This window comes from Myotis daubentonii, chromosome 10, assembly GCF_963259705.1.
Source record: "Myotis daubentonii chromosome 10, mMyoDau2.1, whole genome shotgun sequence".
NCBI lineage: Eukaryota > Metazoa > Chordata > Mammalia > Chiroptera > Vespertilionidae > Myotis > Myotis daubentonii.
In genome coordinates, this window is record NC_081849.1 from 47,029,088 (window position 1) to 47,048,605 (window position 19,518).

Below are 19,518 nucleotides of genomic sequence, written 5' to 3' on the forward strand. Positions count from 1 at the left end.
CTTCCAGCCAGCCTCCACTGGGAGCTTGAGTGGCTGGAGGTTGTGGCCAGCCTGCAAATAGCCATCAGCCCCTCACCCAGACTGGCCACACCCTCATGGGGTGAGGGTCCCCACTGGGGGGCTTAGCCAGCCTGAAAAAGGCCCTCATCCCCTCACCCAAACTGGCCAGGCATCCCAACAGGATCCCCCACCATGAAGGGGCTGTGGCCAGCCTGCAAACGGCCCTCAGCCCCTCACCCAGGATGGCCAGGCACCCCAGTGGGGACCCTCACACTGAAGGGGCTGTGGCCAGCCTGCAAACAGCCATCAGCCCCTCACCCAGGCTGGCCAGGCACTCCTATATAATAAAAGGGTAATATGCAAATTGACCCTAACAGCAGAACGACTGGGAATGACTGGTCACTATGACACACACCACCAGGGGGCAGATGCTCAATGCAGGAGCTGTCCCCTGGTGGTCAGTGCACTCCCACAGGGGGAGCTATGCTCAGCCACAAGCCAGGCTGACGGCTGCCAGTACAGCGGTGATGGTGGGAGCCTCTCCCGCCTCCTCAGCAGCGCTAAGGATGTCCGACTGCAGCTTAGGCCTGCTCTCCTCTGGCAAGTGGACATCCCTCAAGGGCTCCCGGGCTGCCAGAGGGATGTCTGACTGCCAGCTTAGGCCCAGTAACCCAGGGAGCGGGCCTAAGCCAGCAGGTGGTCATCCCCCGAGGAGTCCCAGACTGCGAGAGGGCACAGGACGGGCTGAGAGAGACCCCCCCACCCCCGAGTGCACAAATTTTTGTGCACTGAGCCTCTAGTCTCATAATATTTGTATATATATATATATATATTATAGCTTCACTTAAAAATAGGATTTCATTAACAGGGCTAATAAAACATGGACTATTATTTAACTTTATGAGATAGGTAGGCTGAAATCACTTCAGTAGAGTAGATGTTTTTTGTAGTCAGCCTGAGAGAAAATTATTGTGCATACCACATCAAAATATGATGATTTAAACTCATTAAAAATGTCAGTGAGTCCTTGTCAGTAATCTTTGTGGTTAAAATGACATCTGTTGTTTTTGGCAGTCAATTATAAAAACAAGGTGAAATAGAACATCAATGAGGATGAGAGAATACATTTCAGTTTCATTTTTTCCAGAAAAGAGTGCGGATTGAACCTGTCAGGAGAGTGTTGCCTAGGAACAGATTGAGGCATTCCTAAGTGTAAAGGCACTGTCCTTCTAGAAGGAGATACATGGACAAGTTAGACATAATATGTTTTGTTTCTAAGTTCAGATAATCTTTTAAAAGTTGTTTTGGAAGTAATAGCCTTCAAATATGGAAAAGGTTGCTTACAAATTGTAATAATTCTGCCAGTGAATTTTGAAATCATATTTTTAAAGAACAGTTACCTGTAATAATCTGTTTTGTTTTAAAAGTAAGTCTAGCACTTATTAATTTAACTGATGTCTTTTAGTTACAAGAATTTGAAGCTGCTATTAAACAAAGAGATGGCATCATAACTCAGCTTACTGCTAATTTACAACAAGCAAGAAGAGAAAAGGATGAGACAATGAGAGAATTTTTAGAATTGACAGAACAAAGTCAAAATTTACAGATTCAATTTCAGCATGTAAGTATTACTAATACAACAAAGTTTATTAGATCTTTAGTAAACAATTGAACTTTTTTCACACTTTCCAAAATAAATTTAAATTTGTTTAAAATTCATTTGCCTATTATGTATCATGTTGAAAAAAAAACTAGTGAAGACCAGTTGTTATGTTAACCAAGAATTTAAGTCATATTTAGTGGCTTCTTGCTTTTATTTATTTGTAATTCACCTTTGTCTGTATTTTTAAATCCTACAAAACCTTATAAATCTGATTGGGTAGAGTTTTGCACAAATTAACATATAGTCACATCCTTTGCCAACTCTGGTATGATTTTATTGTAATTAGAGTCATAGGAATCTAATTGTATTAATCAAGATTTCTGATGGCAAGTAATGAAAAATAATTGAAGATAGCTTAAGCAAAAGGGGGAATTTAATGTAAGGATCCTACTTATCCTACAGAATTCAAGGCAGAACTGCAACCAGGCTTCTGAAATAGATTGGGATCAGAGACTAGAAAGTCTTCAGGAATTCAGGAAGTACAGTTTTTCGGGCTCCATTTCTCTCTGCTTGTCTGCCCAGTCTTACCACTCTCATTAGACTACTTTCCCAGCTTTATCATAGGAAAAATAATCTTATTGGTTTAGTTTGGACAATGTGCCCATACTCTCTGATCAGCCATGATAGTATGTTTGCTGAGGTATAAAGCCTGTAAATTCAGCTCAGTTCCCAGAAAGAATTGTGAGCCAAGTTAATACCCCCACGAGGTGTCTATTCCTTAGTGCAGTCACTTCAGAATTTAATACTTGTGGTTTCTTTCTGTTTTCAAGTTACAGGCTAGTGAGACTCTGAGAAACAGCACTCACAGTAGCACTGCTGCAGATTTACTACACGCCAAACAACAAATTCTCACTCATCAGCAACAGCTGGAAGCACAAGACCATCTATTAGAAGATTATCAAAAAAAGAAAGATGACTTCAAAAAGCAAATCAGTTTTTTGCAAGAGAAAATTAAAACATATGAAATGGTATGTTTATTTTAAAGAGGAAACTTCTAACAGCTTTTTAATTAACTTTCAAGTTTTGTATGCAAGTGTTAATCTTTTTGTTATATACATGAATCACAAAATGTTATATTTAAGAAAAGCTCTTTAAGTTTGTAAAATAGTTTCAAAATCCATTAGGAATCTAACAATAATAGTTTTAAGATAATAACCCATTATGGAGTTCCTTGAAAGTGAGGAGTTTGTTAAACTGAGTTTTAAGGAGAATTCATAACTAGAATGTCTATTTTTATTCATCTTCAGGTATTCTACTCATTTTAGCCATGGTTATTAAATTCTGAAAATATTTTTAATATATTGTTATTGATTTCAGAGAGGAAGGGAGAGGGAGAGAGAGATAGAAAAATCAGTGATGAGAGAGAATCATTGATTGGCTGCCTCCTGCACACCCCACACTGGGGATCGAGCCCGAAACCCAGGCATATGCCCTGACTGGGAATCTAGCCGGTTACCTCTTGGTTCCTGGGTTGACGCTCAACCGCTGAGCCACACCTGGCTGGGCATGAAAATATTTTTATGGCAAAATGAATTTTCATGGATTTTAGTTAGGAAAAATAAAGTCAGTTCTCTTTATTCACTCTAGTTATGTTTTATATACTTGCCTGGAACACTTACTTAGCAAATGAGTGCTCCTTGGACACACACACACACACACACACACACACACACACACACACACACACATACATATCTTACATAGATTATAATCTTAAATCCTAAAAACAACTCATCCTTGTAGATTATATTTTATTTTTTTTTAAAGATAAAATGAGGTTCAGAAGTGTTAAGTGACTTGGCTGTGGCCACCCCACTAACCGTTGCCAGAGTTGGGATTCAAATTCTGTCCAACTGGCCCAGAGTCAGAACATCTTGCACTACACTGCACTCATCCTACTATCTTTACTCTCCTCTCCATCCATCTTCCCCATGTAAGAGCTGAAACAAGAAGACAGAGTGTGGTTGCCTTGTTTGATGTCAGCTGGAAATATGCATGTCCAGCCACTCAAATTTTTTGCCACTCTGTGCACTTCTGAAAATGCCTGAGAGGATTGATTTCAGAGTTAAAAGTAAGTGTTAGCAGTAGATGAATTCACAAATACAGAATTTGTGAATAATGAGGACAGACTGTACATGCAATACAGTACTTTTTATAAACTTAGAAGGTTCTTCTGCAAGAGGTTGAGAAATTTCCAAGACAAGAGTATTATTTGTTTAATAGCAAAAGTATTAGCTAGCATCTATTTTTTGTTCACTTGCTACCAGGCAGTATTTAAAGTATTTTGCACATGTTAACTTATTAAATCATTACAACAACCTTCTGAGGATACCAAGGCAAACCAGGATGAAGCAATTTGCCCAAGTACAAGGTAATAAGTTGGTAGAACCAAATATTAAACCTACATAGTCTGACTTCAGAGACTTTGCTCTTAGGAAAATAGAAAAGAAACAAATTTAAGATAAATAAATGGTCATGCTTTACAACTGAGGTGATTTAAAGATCATTAAGTAGATGTTTACAGAGCACCTGTTTTGTAACATGCCCCTGCAAGAAATAGTGATGCTTAAAATGTGTTCTTTCCTTCACTGGAACTCATGGTATAGTGGACCATGTACACAAGACACCACAAAACAAGGATAAGTGTAGGTAAAACATGTGTTGAAAGTTCTGAGTAGGTCTGGCTTCATAAAGGAAGTGATTAAGGGTAGGCTTTAGGGAGGAGTTGATGTATAAAGTAGGTCAATAAGTTGGAACAATCTCTTTTTAATTGTGTTTTGTTTCCTTGAAAGTTGGCATAAGTGTGGCACATAACAGCTAATCAATACTTATTTGGTAAATAAGTGATAGAGATGGGAGAACATTTTTTTAAATATATTTTTAAATTGATTTTAGAGAGGACAGGAGAGGGAGAGATAGAAGCATCAATGATGAGAGAAAATCATGAATCAGCTGCCTCCTGCATGCCCCCCACTAGGGACCAAGCCCACAACCCGGGCATGTGCCCTTGACCAGAATCAATCCTGGAACCCTTCAGCCTGCAGGCCGATGCTCTATCCACTGAGCCAAACCAGTCAGGACGAGATGGGAGACATTTTTGACAGAAGGTGGAGTGTGCATAAGAACCTAGGTAATACATGTATAGGGAATAAAAAGTAGTTTAACTAGAAAATGATAGTCTTTGAAAATGACTCTTTCCATGATGAAAGTAGAAAGACAATCTAGTTTAGAAGCCTGGAAATGGAATTTTATTGTATTATATTATATTTAGTTGGCAGAATAATGTAAGATTATTTAAAATTCAAATAATTCATTGATGTAGGGGAATAACCTTGGTTGATTTGAAAGTTAGCAAGAATACTTTATTGTCAATTCATCACCTATATATTTTTCTCCTTTTTTTCCCCTTTGAATGAATTCTCCTGAATAGTAGTTTCACCAGAGTAGCTGAGGGACTAAAGCATTAGGGTGATAGTTGAAACTGTCTTAGTCCCCTAAACAACTGCTTGATAAGTCCAGTTACTCACATTGTATTAATCCTCTGAACTTCCCACAGTGCAATAGTCATAGGCAAGAAGTATATTATTCCCTACTCTCTCAGGTCTGTGTCCAGAAGTAGAGGGGTTATATCTTCAACCACAGGGCTGTCTTTTCTTTTTTTGCAATATAAAATAATAAGTACTTTAAAACCATCTATTTTGAAATAAACAGTACTATGAAAAATGAACCATGAATTCCTGTTGTTTAATAGTTAAGTGTAGAATTATTGTTGTTTGCTTACAGTTATATCAAGTGATGGACAATTTTGAATTAATGAAACTGTTCTGTGAGGGTTTTCCCCCACACAGAAAATCAGGAAACAGAAATGTTACAGATATATAACAATGTTCACATTTTCAAGACTAATTACTTATTTAACAGTTTAACTGAAGTTGACCTCAATAAATGGATTTTACTTTCTTTTTTTTTTTTAAATATAAATTATTGATTTTTTACAGAGAGGAAGGGAGAGAGATAGAGAGTTAGAAACATCAATGAGAGAGAAACATTGATCAGCTGCCTCCTGCACATCTCCTACTGGGGATGTGCCCGCAACCCAGGTACATGCCCCTGACCGGAATCGAACCTGGGACCCTTCAGTCCGCAGGCCGATGCTCTATCCACTGAGCCAAACCGGTTTTGGCGATTTTACTTTTTTATAGGTTCCAAATGCCTTATAGATTTTTTTCTAGTATACAATTATATTATATTTATATATTTACATGTAAATATCTTTCTTTTGCTTTAACAACTAATATATTTATTTTAGTGTCAAGAATATTCTGTGAGATAGAGAAAATATCATCTTTATTTTATAGACGAAAACACTGAGATTTCAGAGATTAAGCTGGTTTAAATGTCATACAGTAGTGCTGAAATTAACATAAGGCTTAGTCCTTGGTAATAACTTATGGTGACATTGGATAGGATATGTGATACCAACGCAGAAGCTGATAGGATTTTGCTCAAGTAACTGCACAGGAAAGCATTCATTATCTAGGTTAATTTACATAGTAAAGAATCTGGTCTTTTACTTGTAGGGTCAGAAGTCCGATTTGGTTTTTATTTTCTATCAACTGAGACAAGCTGAGAAAATCTGAACTCAGATTTTCCAAGTTCAAGAGACTAATTTTTAAATCTTGAATACAAGATTTTTATTTTATTTGGGGTGGGGGTATTTATTTATTGTTAATCCTCACCAAAGGATTTTTTTTTCATTGATTTTTAGATAGAGTGGAAGGAAAGGGTGGGGGAGAGAGAGAGAAAACACTGAGGGAGCGATACATCGACTGGTTGCCTCCTGCACGTGCCCCCACCAGGGCCGGGGATCGAACCTGCCACCCAGGTTTGTGCCCTTGACTAGGAATGGAACCTGCGACCCTTTGGTGCATGGGGTGACGCTCAAATCACTGAGCAACATTGGCCAGGGCTTAAATATAAGATTATTATTTTATAATGAAAAATAATTTTCCTAGAGACCTGTATACTTTAAGTTCCTTGGATTTTACTTTTGAAGAGCTAAATAATAATAAAAGAAAGTTGTTTAGTGAGCATGAGATCAAGGAATGTTAAAAGAATCAAATATTCAGGGCATTAGGCTGTGAGAACCTGATGTATTCATCTCACAGTAGGAATGATCATGCCTCTGGATTGGAATTCTTAAATTCTGTTTGCTGCAAACCCCTACATTGCTTTCTACTTTTGGAATGCTTTCCCAGAAGGATCAGAATTCTCAGTCTCATGGCACCTTTATTCTCTTCCCTAGACTGACTATACATGAATGGACTCCGCCAACAATTCCCTCTGAGGCTTTCCTTTTTCTGGGCTTTGACATTCTTTCTTTATATATATTAATATAATCATTCAAGGTGCCTTTACTAGTAAGTCCCCTTGGCCTGGGACTCTTGTCTCCTTAAGGCAGTGGTTCTCAACCTTCCTAATGCCACGACCCTTTAATACAGTTCCTCATGTGATGACCCCCAACCATAAAATTATTTTCGTTGCTACTTCATAACTGTAATTTTGCTACTGTTATGAATCCTATTGTAAATATCTGATATGCAGGATGTATTTTCATTGCTACAAATTGAACATAATTAAAGCATAGTGATTAATCACAAAAACAATATGTAATTATATGTGTGTTTTCTGATGGTCTTAGGCGACCCCTGTAAAAGGGTCGTTCAACCCCCAAAGGGGTCGTGACCCACAGGTTGAGAACCACTGCCTTAAGGTGATTTAATTTACCTACATATATTCTGTTCCATTCTTCCGATTTTACTTTTTTCTTTGTTCTTGGGTCTACAACCCTTAACTACATAGGCAACTAAGTAACAGAGGGAAAACTTCAACTCCATGGTTCCTGCTTGACTTATTTTGGTATAAGACTCCTGTGTATGATTGTGCTTAATGATAATCACAGCTTTGGCAATTGTTTTGGGTTTAGGCTTGCCCACAATTCTAAAATACAATCCCAAACCAGGCAAAAGTATCTGTCCCACTTTCAAATTTCTTTTGAAACCAAAAGTCTGGGACCAAGTTGATATGTCATACATGGTAGGGTTGTCTTGCATGTCGCTTGAGGTTCAATCACTTAAGTGCTGCATATCCCTAAATTTCTAACTCACTTACCCCCAGGAATGAAGTTAAGGCACTTGCCCATCAAATACCTTCAGGTCATTAGAATACACTGGAGGAACCTTGATTTTTAAGACTTTCTTCTAGAACTATAAATTTTCTCATTGACTGAGAAAATTGAGGGACAGCCCCAGCAGTCACTTTTTATACGATTATGTAAAAATCTTACTTTCTTGGTAATGAGGTTAAGTGACATAAGTTCCTAGGAACTAAAAATGTCATTTTTATATTTTCTTTTTTTTCTTTTTAAAGGAACAAGCTAAAAGAGTAGAAAGCTCAAATAAAGAAGTTCAAGAAAAGGAGGCAATCATTGAAGAATTAAATACAAAAATAATTGAAGAAGAAAGAAAAACTCTTGAGCTAAAGGATAAAGTCATAGCCGCTGACAAATCACTGGAAGAATTACAAGAACAGGTTGTACAAAAGAATCAAGAGATAAAAAATATGAATTTAGAGCTGACTAATTCCAAGCAAAAGGAAAGACAGTGTTCTGAGGAAATAAAACAATTAATGGGGACAGTTGAAGAACTTCAGAAGAAAAACCATAAAGATAGCCAATTTGAAACTGATATCCTGCAAAGAATGGAACAAGAAACACAAAGAAAGTTAGAACAACTCCGGGCAGAGCTGGATGAGATGTATGGACAGCAGATAGTACAGATGAAGCAAGAGTTAATAAAACAACACATATCACAGATAGATGAACTTAAAACACAACATAAGGGAGAGATGGATAATGCTTTAAGATCATGTCCAAATATTACAGTTAATGAAGATCAAGTAAAGTTAATGACTATGGCAATAAATGAACTGAATATAAAATTGCAAGATACTAACTCTCAAAAGGAAAAACTCAAAGAAGAACTAGGAATAATTTTAGGAGAAAAGTCTGCTCTACAAAGACAGCTTGAAGACCTTTTTGAAGAATTGAGCTTTTCAAGAGACCAAATTCAGAGAGCTAGACAGACAATAGCTGAACAAGAAAGTAAACTAAATGAAGCACATAAGTCCCTTAGTACAGTGGAGGATTTGAAAGCTGAGATTGTATCTGCATCCGAATCCAGGAAGGAACTAGAATTAAAACATGAAGCAGAAGTTACAAATTATAAGATAAAACTTGACATGTTAGAAAGAGAAAAGAATGCTGTGTTAGATAGAATGGCAGAATCACAAGAAGCTGAATTAGAGAGACTGAGAACACAGCTTCTGTTTAGTCATGAAGAAGAACTTTCCAAACTAAAGGAAGATTTAGAAATTGAGCATCGAATAAATATTGAGAAACTTAAAGATAACTTAGGCATTCACTATAAACAGCAGATAGATGGCTTACAGAATGAAATGAGTCAAAAGATAGAAAACATACAGTTTGAAAGAGACAATTTGATAACTAAGCAGAATCAATTAATTTTGGAAATTTCAAAGCTAAAAGATTTACAGCAGTCCCTTGTGAATTCAAAGTCAGAAGAAATGGCTCTTCAAATCAATGAACTTCAAAAAGAAATTGAAATACTCAGACAAGAAGAAAAGGAAAAGGGTACCCTTGAACAAGAAGTTCAAGAATTGCAGCTTAAAACTGAATTATTGGAGAAACAAATGAAGGAAAAGGAGGATGACCTTCAAGAAAAATTTGTGCAACTTGAAGCAGAAAATAGTATTCTTAAAGATGAGAAAAAAGCCCTCGAAGACATGTTGAAAATATATACTGTTAATCAAGAAGAAAGATTAATTTGCACGGACTCCATTAAGTCCAAATCCAAAGATGGTAGCTGGCAAAAAGAAATAGAAATACTCACTGAGCAAAATGAAGACCTCAAAAAACAATGTACTCAGCTAAATGAAGAGATTGAGAAGCAACGAAACACTTTTTCATTTGCTGAAAAAAATTTTGAAGTTAACTATCAGGAGTTACAAGAGGATTATGCTTGCCTTCTCAAGACAAAAAATGATTTAGAAGACAGTAAAAATAAACAAGAGGTAGAGTACAGAAGTAAGCTTAAAGCACTTAGTGAAGAACTTCATCATTGGCAAAGAATAAACCCAACTACAGCAAAAGTGAAAAGTTCAGTGTTTGATGACGACAAAATTTTCATAGCAGAATCATTGGAAATTGGTGAGGTGGTCGAGAAAGATACCACAGAACTTATGGAAAAACTTGAGGTAACCAAGCGAGAAAAATTAGAACTGTCAGAAAGACTCTCTGACCTTTCTGAACAATTAAAACAGAAACATGGTGAAATTTGTTTTCTAAGTGAAGAAGTTAAATCTTTAAAGCAAGAGAAAGAGCAAGTTTTATTGAGATGTAAAGAGCTAGAAGTCATAGTTAACCATAATAGGACAGGAAATATAAGTGGATGTGATGTTCAGTTAAGTTCTTTAAACGATGGAGTTGTGACTATGACAAGCAGGGAATCTGAAGGATCAGTTTCTAAAATAAATAAAGATTTTGGTGAATCAAAAATAGTGGAGGATGAGAAAATACCTTTTGAAAATATGACTATTGGAAAAGAAAGCAAACAAGAACAGTTGTGTTGGGATCACTTGCCATCTGTGACAAATGAATTATCACTTGGGATAACTGAACCAAGTGACAGTGATAAACTTCAGCAGGAACTTAGTGTACTTAAATCTGAACAGGTATGTTTACTTACTTATATATGCTAAAGCGCATTGCTAATGTATGTTTACATACTAAAAAAAAGTTTTTCTTTTCCTAAGACATAAATTAACCTCCTTACAGGAGAATGAAAATGAACCCTGTAATATAGTTTTCATTTGGGCCTGTCATTTACTTATTATTTCTTGTATCTATTTTTCTTAAACATTGTTGGCTTTCTTTCAGTTCATCTGTATTGTACATTCTGCTCAACAAATAAAAAAAAATAGTAATGGTTTCACATTTTCTTTGGAAAGGCAAGAATTTAAATAACTACGTTCAGAATATAAACTTTACAAAAGTTATTTTTTACTATTTTGTTATAATCCCAAAGATCAGTTTCAGAATTTTAATTCATACTGGTGTTTTCAAAGTTCCACAACTGAAAATCAACTCTTAAATTTAAAGTACTCTATGTAGTTGTTCAGTAGTTGTGAAACTATATTTACCTGAAAAAAAAAATCTCAATTTAAGCCCTAGAGTTTTCTTTGAGTATCGTTATACCTGAAAGGGGGAAAAGTATTAATTCTAAAATACAGTTAAAGAATGCATGTAATAAGTAATAATAGATCACTCCCAACAATTTATATTTGCTAGATACTAATATTAGAAATAATAGGAAAATTCCACTGGGTGTCTTATGTAATAATATTAACTCAATCCTTGTGTTTCTTCATTTATGTAACAAGTATTTACTGAATCTCTTGCCAGGTATAGGTGTATAATGGCAAACAAGAGAAAGTTGATTCCAGATCTCAGAGAGCATATATTCTGGTGATGGAGGCAGGCAGTATACAAGGAAACAAGTAGAGTAGTTAGAAATAGTGGTAAGTCGTAGGAAGAAAATAAAACAGATAAAGTGATAGAGAATGAGGGGTAGTGATGTGGCAGCTTTAAATAGGATGGTCAGGAAAGGTTTCTTGGAGGAATTGACATTTGAACTGAGATTTGAATGACAGGGAGGAGCCTACACCAAGGAAATCAGAGCAATTGTGAAGACAGACATAGATGAATTTGAGTTGCAGAATGAAAGTGTGTTTAGTTGATTTTGAAAGAGGAAGAGTGGAAGAAGAGTTTGAAAAAGTAAGAGGCCAGATCTTAGGGAGACTTACAGACTTTATAAGATGTTGAGATTTTATTTTATACTACAGGCCTGATGCACGAAATTCATGCATGGGTAGGATCCCTAGGCCTGGCTGGTGATCAGGGCCGATCTGCGGGGTGACCAGCAGGGTGATCAGGGCCCCACCACTGCCACCTGCCTAGGCTGCCCTGAGGCCTGCAGGCTGGGGGCAGCTCCTGCATTGAGCGTCTGCCCCCTTGTGGTCAGTGTACATCAATAGCAACCGGTCGTTCTGCTATTCGGTCAATTTGCATATTAGGCTTTTATTATATAGGATACAGTAGGAAGCCACTGGAAAGTTTTCTCTTTATTATTCTAATATGTTCATATTTATAATATATCATATGTGAAGATAGTTTCCATTTTAATAATTTAAATAATTAAGAAATTCAAATTGCATAATTATTAATGATTTGCTCAATATCTGGAATTGTTTTCAAAACCTTAAACTGGCTTCAATTTAATTTAATTAATCCTAAAATACCAGAAATCATTTAAAAAGCATTATTAGGAGAGGACCTAAATTTGAAGATAATAAAATGGTCACATTTTTTCAATAGGAATTTTATTTCCTCTACTAAAGACATTTTCAGTGACATTAACTTACAGAAAGTGAAGAGAGGCAAGCCTGTAAATTGTCCCTGCCCACTCATCACTATCAAGACAAACCCCTTTATTGGTAGGAGGAGAGTGAATATGTGTGTATGGAAGGAAACTCACAGAAGAAACTGAGCAACAGTTTACACAACAGTGACACCTAAGAGCAATTGAAATATGCTTAGAAATAATGCTAAGGCCACACAAATTACTACTCCTGGGACTAAATAAACTTAGTAAATAGAACAGATATCTCGCACTGAAACCAAAATAAGTGTGGGTGTTAAGATTTTTTTATAATTAAAGGTAACAAATAATTTTGAAGTATAATTCCATATGAATATAATTAGGAGGTTTGAGCAGGAGGAAAATAATATCACGGAAGTCTCATCAATGTCGGGATGCAAGGAAGAGGGAGGAGTGGCAGAAATGTTATATGATCGATTATTGATGCTTGGGGACAACATGGATTGAATTGTATATGTGTAAAATTGAAGGTAATAATTAGAATTGAAAAAGGTATTGGCATTTAGAAACTACAAGAGGAACAATTAGAATATCAGCTCTTTGAAGCAAGAACCCTGTCTGTTGTATCCGTAGAGACTAAAATGATGTCAGACACAAGATAGGCAGTTAATAAGATTCTTTAAATGAGTGAATAAAAGAAAGAATAAACAAAACAAAGCCAGTTTATCAAGAACCAACAGTGAAATAGCATAGGCCTTCATTTTAAATTATGTTTTCAAATTGATATAGGTTATTGATAATAATCTTTTATGCTTTTTGGCAAATATCCTTTTGATATTTGGGGTGGGGAATTAGGGAATTAGATCCTTACCCTTTAGAATACAGTAACTCCAGATTGGTTAAAGATGTTCACATAAAAGGAAATTAGAATCTTGATAGGGACTTTTAATGAAGACAAAAATACACAAGAAAAGATTGATAAATATCATTATATATGTTTTACAAATAATACTACAAGTTGAAGGACTGGGATTACATATTTGCCACATATAGTAAAAAAAAGGGAAGGTTAATCTGAAGAAGGTGTAGAGAACACTAATGTAAGAAGAGGATTACATTTATAAAATTGAACAAAAGATATATAGACATGTGTCTCAGAATAGGAAACCAAAATGGCTAATAAACATGAAGGGATACTTTTAACTTTATAAATGGATGTAACAAAAAAACAGCATTTTCTAGCCCTAGCTGGTTTGGCTCAGTGGACTGAAGGGTACCAGGTTCAATTCTGGTCAAGGGCAAATGCCCAGGTTACGGGCTTGATATCCGGTGGCAGGCATGCAGGGTGCAGCCGATCAATGATTCTCTCTCATCATTGATGTTTCTCTCTCTCTCTCTCTCTCTCTCTCTCTCTCTCTCTCTCTCTCTCCCCCTCCCTCTCTCCCTCCCTCCCTCTCCCTTTCTCTTTGAAATCAATAAAAATATATTTTTTAAAATGTGTAATAAAAAAAAAGATGCATTCATTTAAACAAACAAACAAAAAAAAACAACCCAGTATTTTCTACCCATCAGATTGCAAAATAAGTCTCAGTAAAAAGTGTAGGGACACTATGGGGGAGATGAGGACTCATACACTGCTAATGTCAATATACATTGGTATAACTATACATAAAATATTTTGGTAAAATCTAATACAGTTAATGTGCATAAGCTACAACCCAGATACTACATTTCTAGGTGGCTGTCAGTGTGGTCCCTGACCAGCAACTTCAGTATCACTCGGAAACTGGTTAAAACTCAAATTCTCGAGCCCCACAACAGATTTCCAGAACCAAAAATTCTGGAGGAAGGGCCTAGCAATCTGCTTTAATAAGCACTCCAGAAGAATCTGACGCACGCTAAAGTTTGAGAATCACTACATTAGGAAAGCACTGGCACATTTTACAAGGGATGTGTATAAGAATTTATTGTAACATTTTTTTAAAATATAAAAATTAGAAATAGTCTAGTTTATCTCCAGAAAGGAAATGGAAAGATTGTGGTATATTCATATATACCATACTACAGTTAAAATAAGTTAACCTATATCTACATGGATAACTCTCAGAAGGATATTGCATGAGAAGAGTGGTTTGTAATATAAATACCATTTTGCACTATTTATGTGAATTCGTTAGAACACTAAATACTGGTATAGTACATTGCCTACAGATATGTTGAGAAGTGACAGTATAAGTAATGGACTGGACTTGTAAGTAATGTGATAAAGATTGTCTCTGGAGAAGGAGGAATGGTAGTATGATAGATTAAATTTTATTTATATTTTGTTTTAAATCAAAAAGGAAGTGTGTAGGAAGGAGAAATCTTTTTTAAAAAGACAAAATATTAGTGTTTGTTAATTTGGGTGTGAATATGTAGATGTTTATAACATTTTTCTTTGTATTTCTTTACATTTAAAATATTTTTAAACAAAAATAAGAGATGACGCCATACTGGCTATACCAAATATCAAAATTTACCATAAACTTGAGCTAAAGAAAGCATTATGGTACTTTCCTTGAAAAAGATAAGTGGAGCAATGCAGCAGAATGAAAAGTGAGAAAAAAATTAGACTTCACTTTTCTTACATGAATTGTTAAACTATAATTTCATGTATTTTCCATTTTGTGGTCAGTATATGCAAAAAAAATAAAAGTTAAATTATTTGATTTGTCATTTTAAAATTTTCTAATGTATATACATTCACTTTTAAGAATGATTTAAGGCTACAGATGGAAGCTCAACGTATATGCCTCTCTCTGGTTTATTCGACTCATGTGGATCAAGTTCGTGCATACATGGAAAATGAAAAAGATAAAGCTCTTTGCAGTCTTAAAGAGGAACTAATTTTTGCTCAAGAGGAAAAAATCAAGGAACTTCAGAAAATTCACCAGTTAGAGCTACAGAATATAAAAACACAGGAAACAGGTAAATGGTTTTTGACAAAATTATAAGTAGTATGAAGTAAATAAGTAAATAAGTGATTCTGTTCTTGTCTTAGAACCCATAGAGGAAGGTAATTGTATATCTCAGTCTTGGATTCATTTGTTTATCAAGAGCTTATGAAATCTAAAATCACTGAAATATGTTCCCAAAGGAAGTCACAATCCGGTGGGAAAGGAATATAAAATAAACTGTTAGAAAAAAGTAGGACCATTTCTATAATAGAATGAATAGAAAGAATGGTAGGAGAGAGGAAAAGTCTAGTGCTTCCTTGGAGGATTAGTAGGGTCAGGCAGTGGGCAGGAGTATAAGGAGGGTGGAATTTTAGGGCAGGCTCCTGAGATTTAAACCTGTAGGTGTGACAGACCGCATCCAAATTGGAGAATTGAGAGTGCAAGGTGTGTGAAAAAGTAGTGGGGGATAAAGCCCAAGTTATTGGCAGGAGCTTGATCAGGAATAGCTTTATATATGAATATTCTCTGCACACACAGAAAAAATGATTGTGGTATTTCACTAAGAAATTTGTATTAAATGTCTTCTCTTATGTTTATCTTAGATGCCAGTCATAAAAGCAAATTATCTACCCTGCAACATATTGAAAAAATTAAACAACTTGAAAAACAGGTCCAGGAATTAGAAAAACTCATATCCTCTTTGCAGCAACAATTGAAAGAAACTGAAGAAAACTATGAGGCAGAGATCCATTGTTTGCAGAAAAAACGTCAAGCTATTAGTGAGTCCACAGTTCAGCCAAGGTATCCATCTACTTATAATTTCAATCAATAGTATTTGTAGCTTAGTAACACTCATAGAATGGTTGTTTTAAGGGGGAAAAAGTAACTTAAGCAAAGTTACTTGAAAGAGATGGGATGTAGTATTATCAAGAAATAAGAACAGGAGATAGTTATCTTAAAATGTGTAAAGAAAATGTTAATGTAAATGAAACATTTTATTATAGGAATCTTTCTTACACCTATATTTTATAAGGGTGCTGGTAGTTATTAATCTGCTGGATTAAACGAGGCAGTGTGCATGTTCTTGTTGTTTATTGTATGCCAAGTCTTTACTACTTTGATGTGGGGAATACACGAGGACTCTCAGATATGAGCATTCCAGTCATGGCTGGACTTCCCCAACTTGATTGTCTAATGCTCAGATTCACCATGTCCAAAATAAAACTCTGGATCCTCCTCTCAAAATATGCTTCTTCCGCAGCCATCTCCATCTATGGTGACTCCTCTTCTCTGAGACCTCACTTTCACTTATCAATAAATGCTGTTACCTGTACCTCCAAAATACATCCAAACTGGACCACTTCTCACCATTCCTCTGATCACTGCCATGGTCATGTCTCACCTCGATTGTGGCAGCAACCTATCTCCCAGCTTCTACCTAAACTCTTCCCCAGAGTCTGAACTCAACACAGTTCTAGAACTTTGCTTTTAAAATTTAAGACAGATGAGGTTATTCCAATGTTCTTGTGTTCTTACACTGCTATTATGGGGGCCTACATGATGGTCCCTATTACCTCTCTGACTTTATCTCCGATAGACTTGCCTCTCATTTACTATTCTCAAGCTAATCTACTTGAGATCCTCAAATCGTGGATATGCTCCTGCTTTAGGGACTTCTCATTTCTGTTCCTTCGGTTAGTGAACATTTGATCCTGTTAAAATATCCATGGAGACATTTGGTCCACAGGAAAAGGTCTTTGATATTTAAATCCCGCTCTTCTGCAAGATTCAAACCCCAACGCATCTACCTAACCTCTGTGCCATTACCAGCTAGACTACCGAGGTTGAGAAGGGTCATTATTGGCAATACATTCACCACATAATTATTCAACCAATAAAACATGATAGTATTTTTATTTATTAATCCTGTAAACCAAAAATATAAACAAACATTATGGGCCATTTGAACCCAGAGACATTTTCTAACCATGGATGTTTTTAACAGGATCAATATCAAGGTTCCTTTGGCATGGACCAAATATATCCATAGTTGTTTCTGAAAGGACCAAATTTCAAGGTCCTTTACATGTGAACCACACATTTCAGTGGACATTTTGAACAGGACCAGATGTCCTGCAAGGGTTCCTTTTACCTAAGTGATATTTCTCCAGGTGCTTGCATACCCAGCACACTCACCTCCATGGGGTATTTACTCAAATGTCATGTTTCCAAGAGACCAATTCTGATCACCTTGTTTAAATTAAAATCACCCCTTAGAACTCGGTGTCATAATTTTCTGCTTCATTTTTTCATATTTTTAATATTATTTATTGTATATATAAAATTAAAAATGAGAGAGAGAGTGTGTGCGTGTGTGTGTGTGTGTGTGTATTTTGAGGGTAGTTTGTTTCACTTATTGACTGTCTCCTGTGAAGTGTTAGAAAGGTGGAGGTTTTTGTCTGTTTACATCACTGATATGTCCCAAACCTTATAATAATTCCCTATGCACAGTAGGTGTTCAGTAAATATTTGTTAAATGAATGAACAGTTAATACTTTATTTGGGAAGTATACTATAGTGTATAACTAGCTCTGTAAAGTCCTCAAATATTACATCTAACTGCTTATCTCTGCTGTCCTTGGACTGATGTCTTTATAGACACCTCAAGACAATTTTTTTTTTCCCGAGAAAATAGTGAATGTCCACAGTTCGTTGGAAGCAGTATGCTTCTCCTTTGATTCAGGGTCTATATGTAGGCTTTGGAATTGGACCAGCCTTTTAAAGCTTCCATTTTATTTGAGATCAGGTGTCCCCAAACTTAATCATGCATCAAAAATTTAATTTTGAATTTTATATTATTGAAACTTAATATTATTTTTTAATACTTAAGATTACAGACTCAATAGCTTTGAGATGGAACCTGGACACTTGTATTTGTAACCAGGTAATTCTGATGCAGGCAGTTCATGGATTGCCACTTGGAAACCACTACTTTAGGTTTCCTGATGGGAAAGAAAATAGGAAGATAGCAAAAACTCTCTAATAACCAGCTACAATATTTTAAATAGCCTTCTTTTAATTAGTGATGCTTTTTCTCCAAAGCATGAAAAAAGGGGAATTTTCTGAAATGTAGGCTTACTTTGCTGTTCCTGCATTTGAACTTTTGCCAGCTTGCCACCCTCTCTCAGAGTTTCTATACTCAGTGGAAATGTTTTGGGAATACTTTTCAACTAAAATCATTACTTCCCTCCCCCACCACCATTGCCAAAGAGACATTTATTGACACCATGCTCACTCTTTTTTTTTTTTAATATATTTTATTGATTTTTCACAGAGAGGAAGGGAGAGAGATAGAAAGTTAGAAACATCGATGAGAGAGAAACATCGATCACCTGCCTCCTGCACATCTCCCACTGGGGATGTGCCCGCAACCCAGGTACATGCCTTTGACCAGAATCGAACCTGGGACCTTTCAGTCCGCAGGCCGACGCGCTATCCACTGAGCCAACCCGGTTTCGGCCATGCTCACTCTTACTAACAGTAATGAGTCAAAGTCATTTCTTGTAACTGTCATCATACATTTGGACACAACCATAACACTTTTTGAATAAAGAGTATAGTGTTCTAAGGTAGACGTGAACTAGTTTAAGAGAAATAACTGAGTCATTCATTTAACACATTGGTTATGTCATACTAGAAGCCTCTTAGGGATATAGTATGGAGTTAGAAGGACCATGGGCATAAGAGTCAGATAGACCTGCATTTGACCACCTCTGATTTGACTTTTTATTGCCTGTTATTTGGGGCAGATAATTTAAGCATCTCAATAAGAGCCTTGGCTATATAGCATGGAAGAAGCTTTAGATGTATATAAAGCTGCCCTTTCCCTCATGAGACTTCTATCTAATCATTGAAACAATAATTATTCACAAAATAATTTTTTTAAAGTAGTGATTGGGGAATGAAACATGGTGATACAGCCAAAGTGCTAGAATTCAAATCCATCTTTGTGTGATATTTTTCACTGTCCATCCTGTACATTTCTGTAATATTAGACGAGATCGGGCGCATTCAGGGTGGTATGGCTGTAGACCATTTCTGTAATATTAGAGCGGCTCTAGGAGAAAAGAAAATCAAGGAATGGATATGAAACATTGGGGTGGAATAATGTTGGGAGCAAAGCAGAGGAGAAAATCAAAGTTGATTTTGTTGTTTGGGATTAGAGAATATGGAGAAAAATGGTGCATAAGTATAAATAAATCAGGCTGGTGGGGAATGGGACCTTAACTGTAAGAGAGGAGCAGTGAATTCGGTGTTAGCCAGATTTTTTTTAATTTGGGATAAATAATTTCAAATGCTATAAAGCTACAGAATGAAGTCAATGTAACTTAGCAGCACCTTT

General features: G+C 36.0%; 1 protein-coding gene across 9 annotated transcripts in view; it reads left to right on the top strand.

Annotated features, from left to right (window-relative positions):
* Positions 1-19,518, top strand: part of AKAP9 (A-kinase anchoring protein 9) — a 134,822-nt gene that overhangs the window by 36,862 nt on the left and 78,442 nt on the right. For all 9 annotated transcript variants that reach the window (XM_059712266.1, XM_059712259.1, XM_059712268.1 and 6 more), the window contains 5 exons: positions 1,466-1,621; positions 2,434-2,631; positions 8,093-10,474; positions 14,934-15,147; positions 15,719-15,917. In XM_059712266.1, the coding sequence (XP_059568249.1) occupies positions 1,466-1,621; positions 2,434-2,631; positions 8,093-10,474; positions 14,934-15,147; positions 15,719-15,917 (3,149 nt within the window). The remainder of the gene's footprint in view (positions 1-1,465; positions 1,622-2,433; positions 2,632-8,092; positions 10,475-14,933; positions 15,148-15,718; positions 15,918-19,518) is intronic.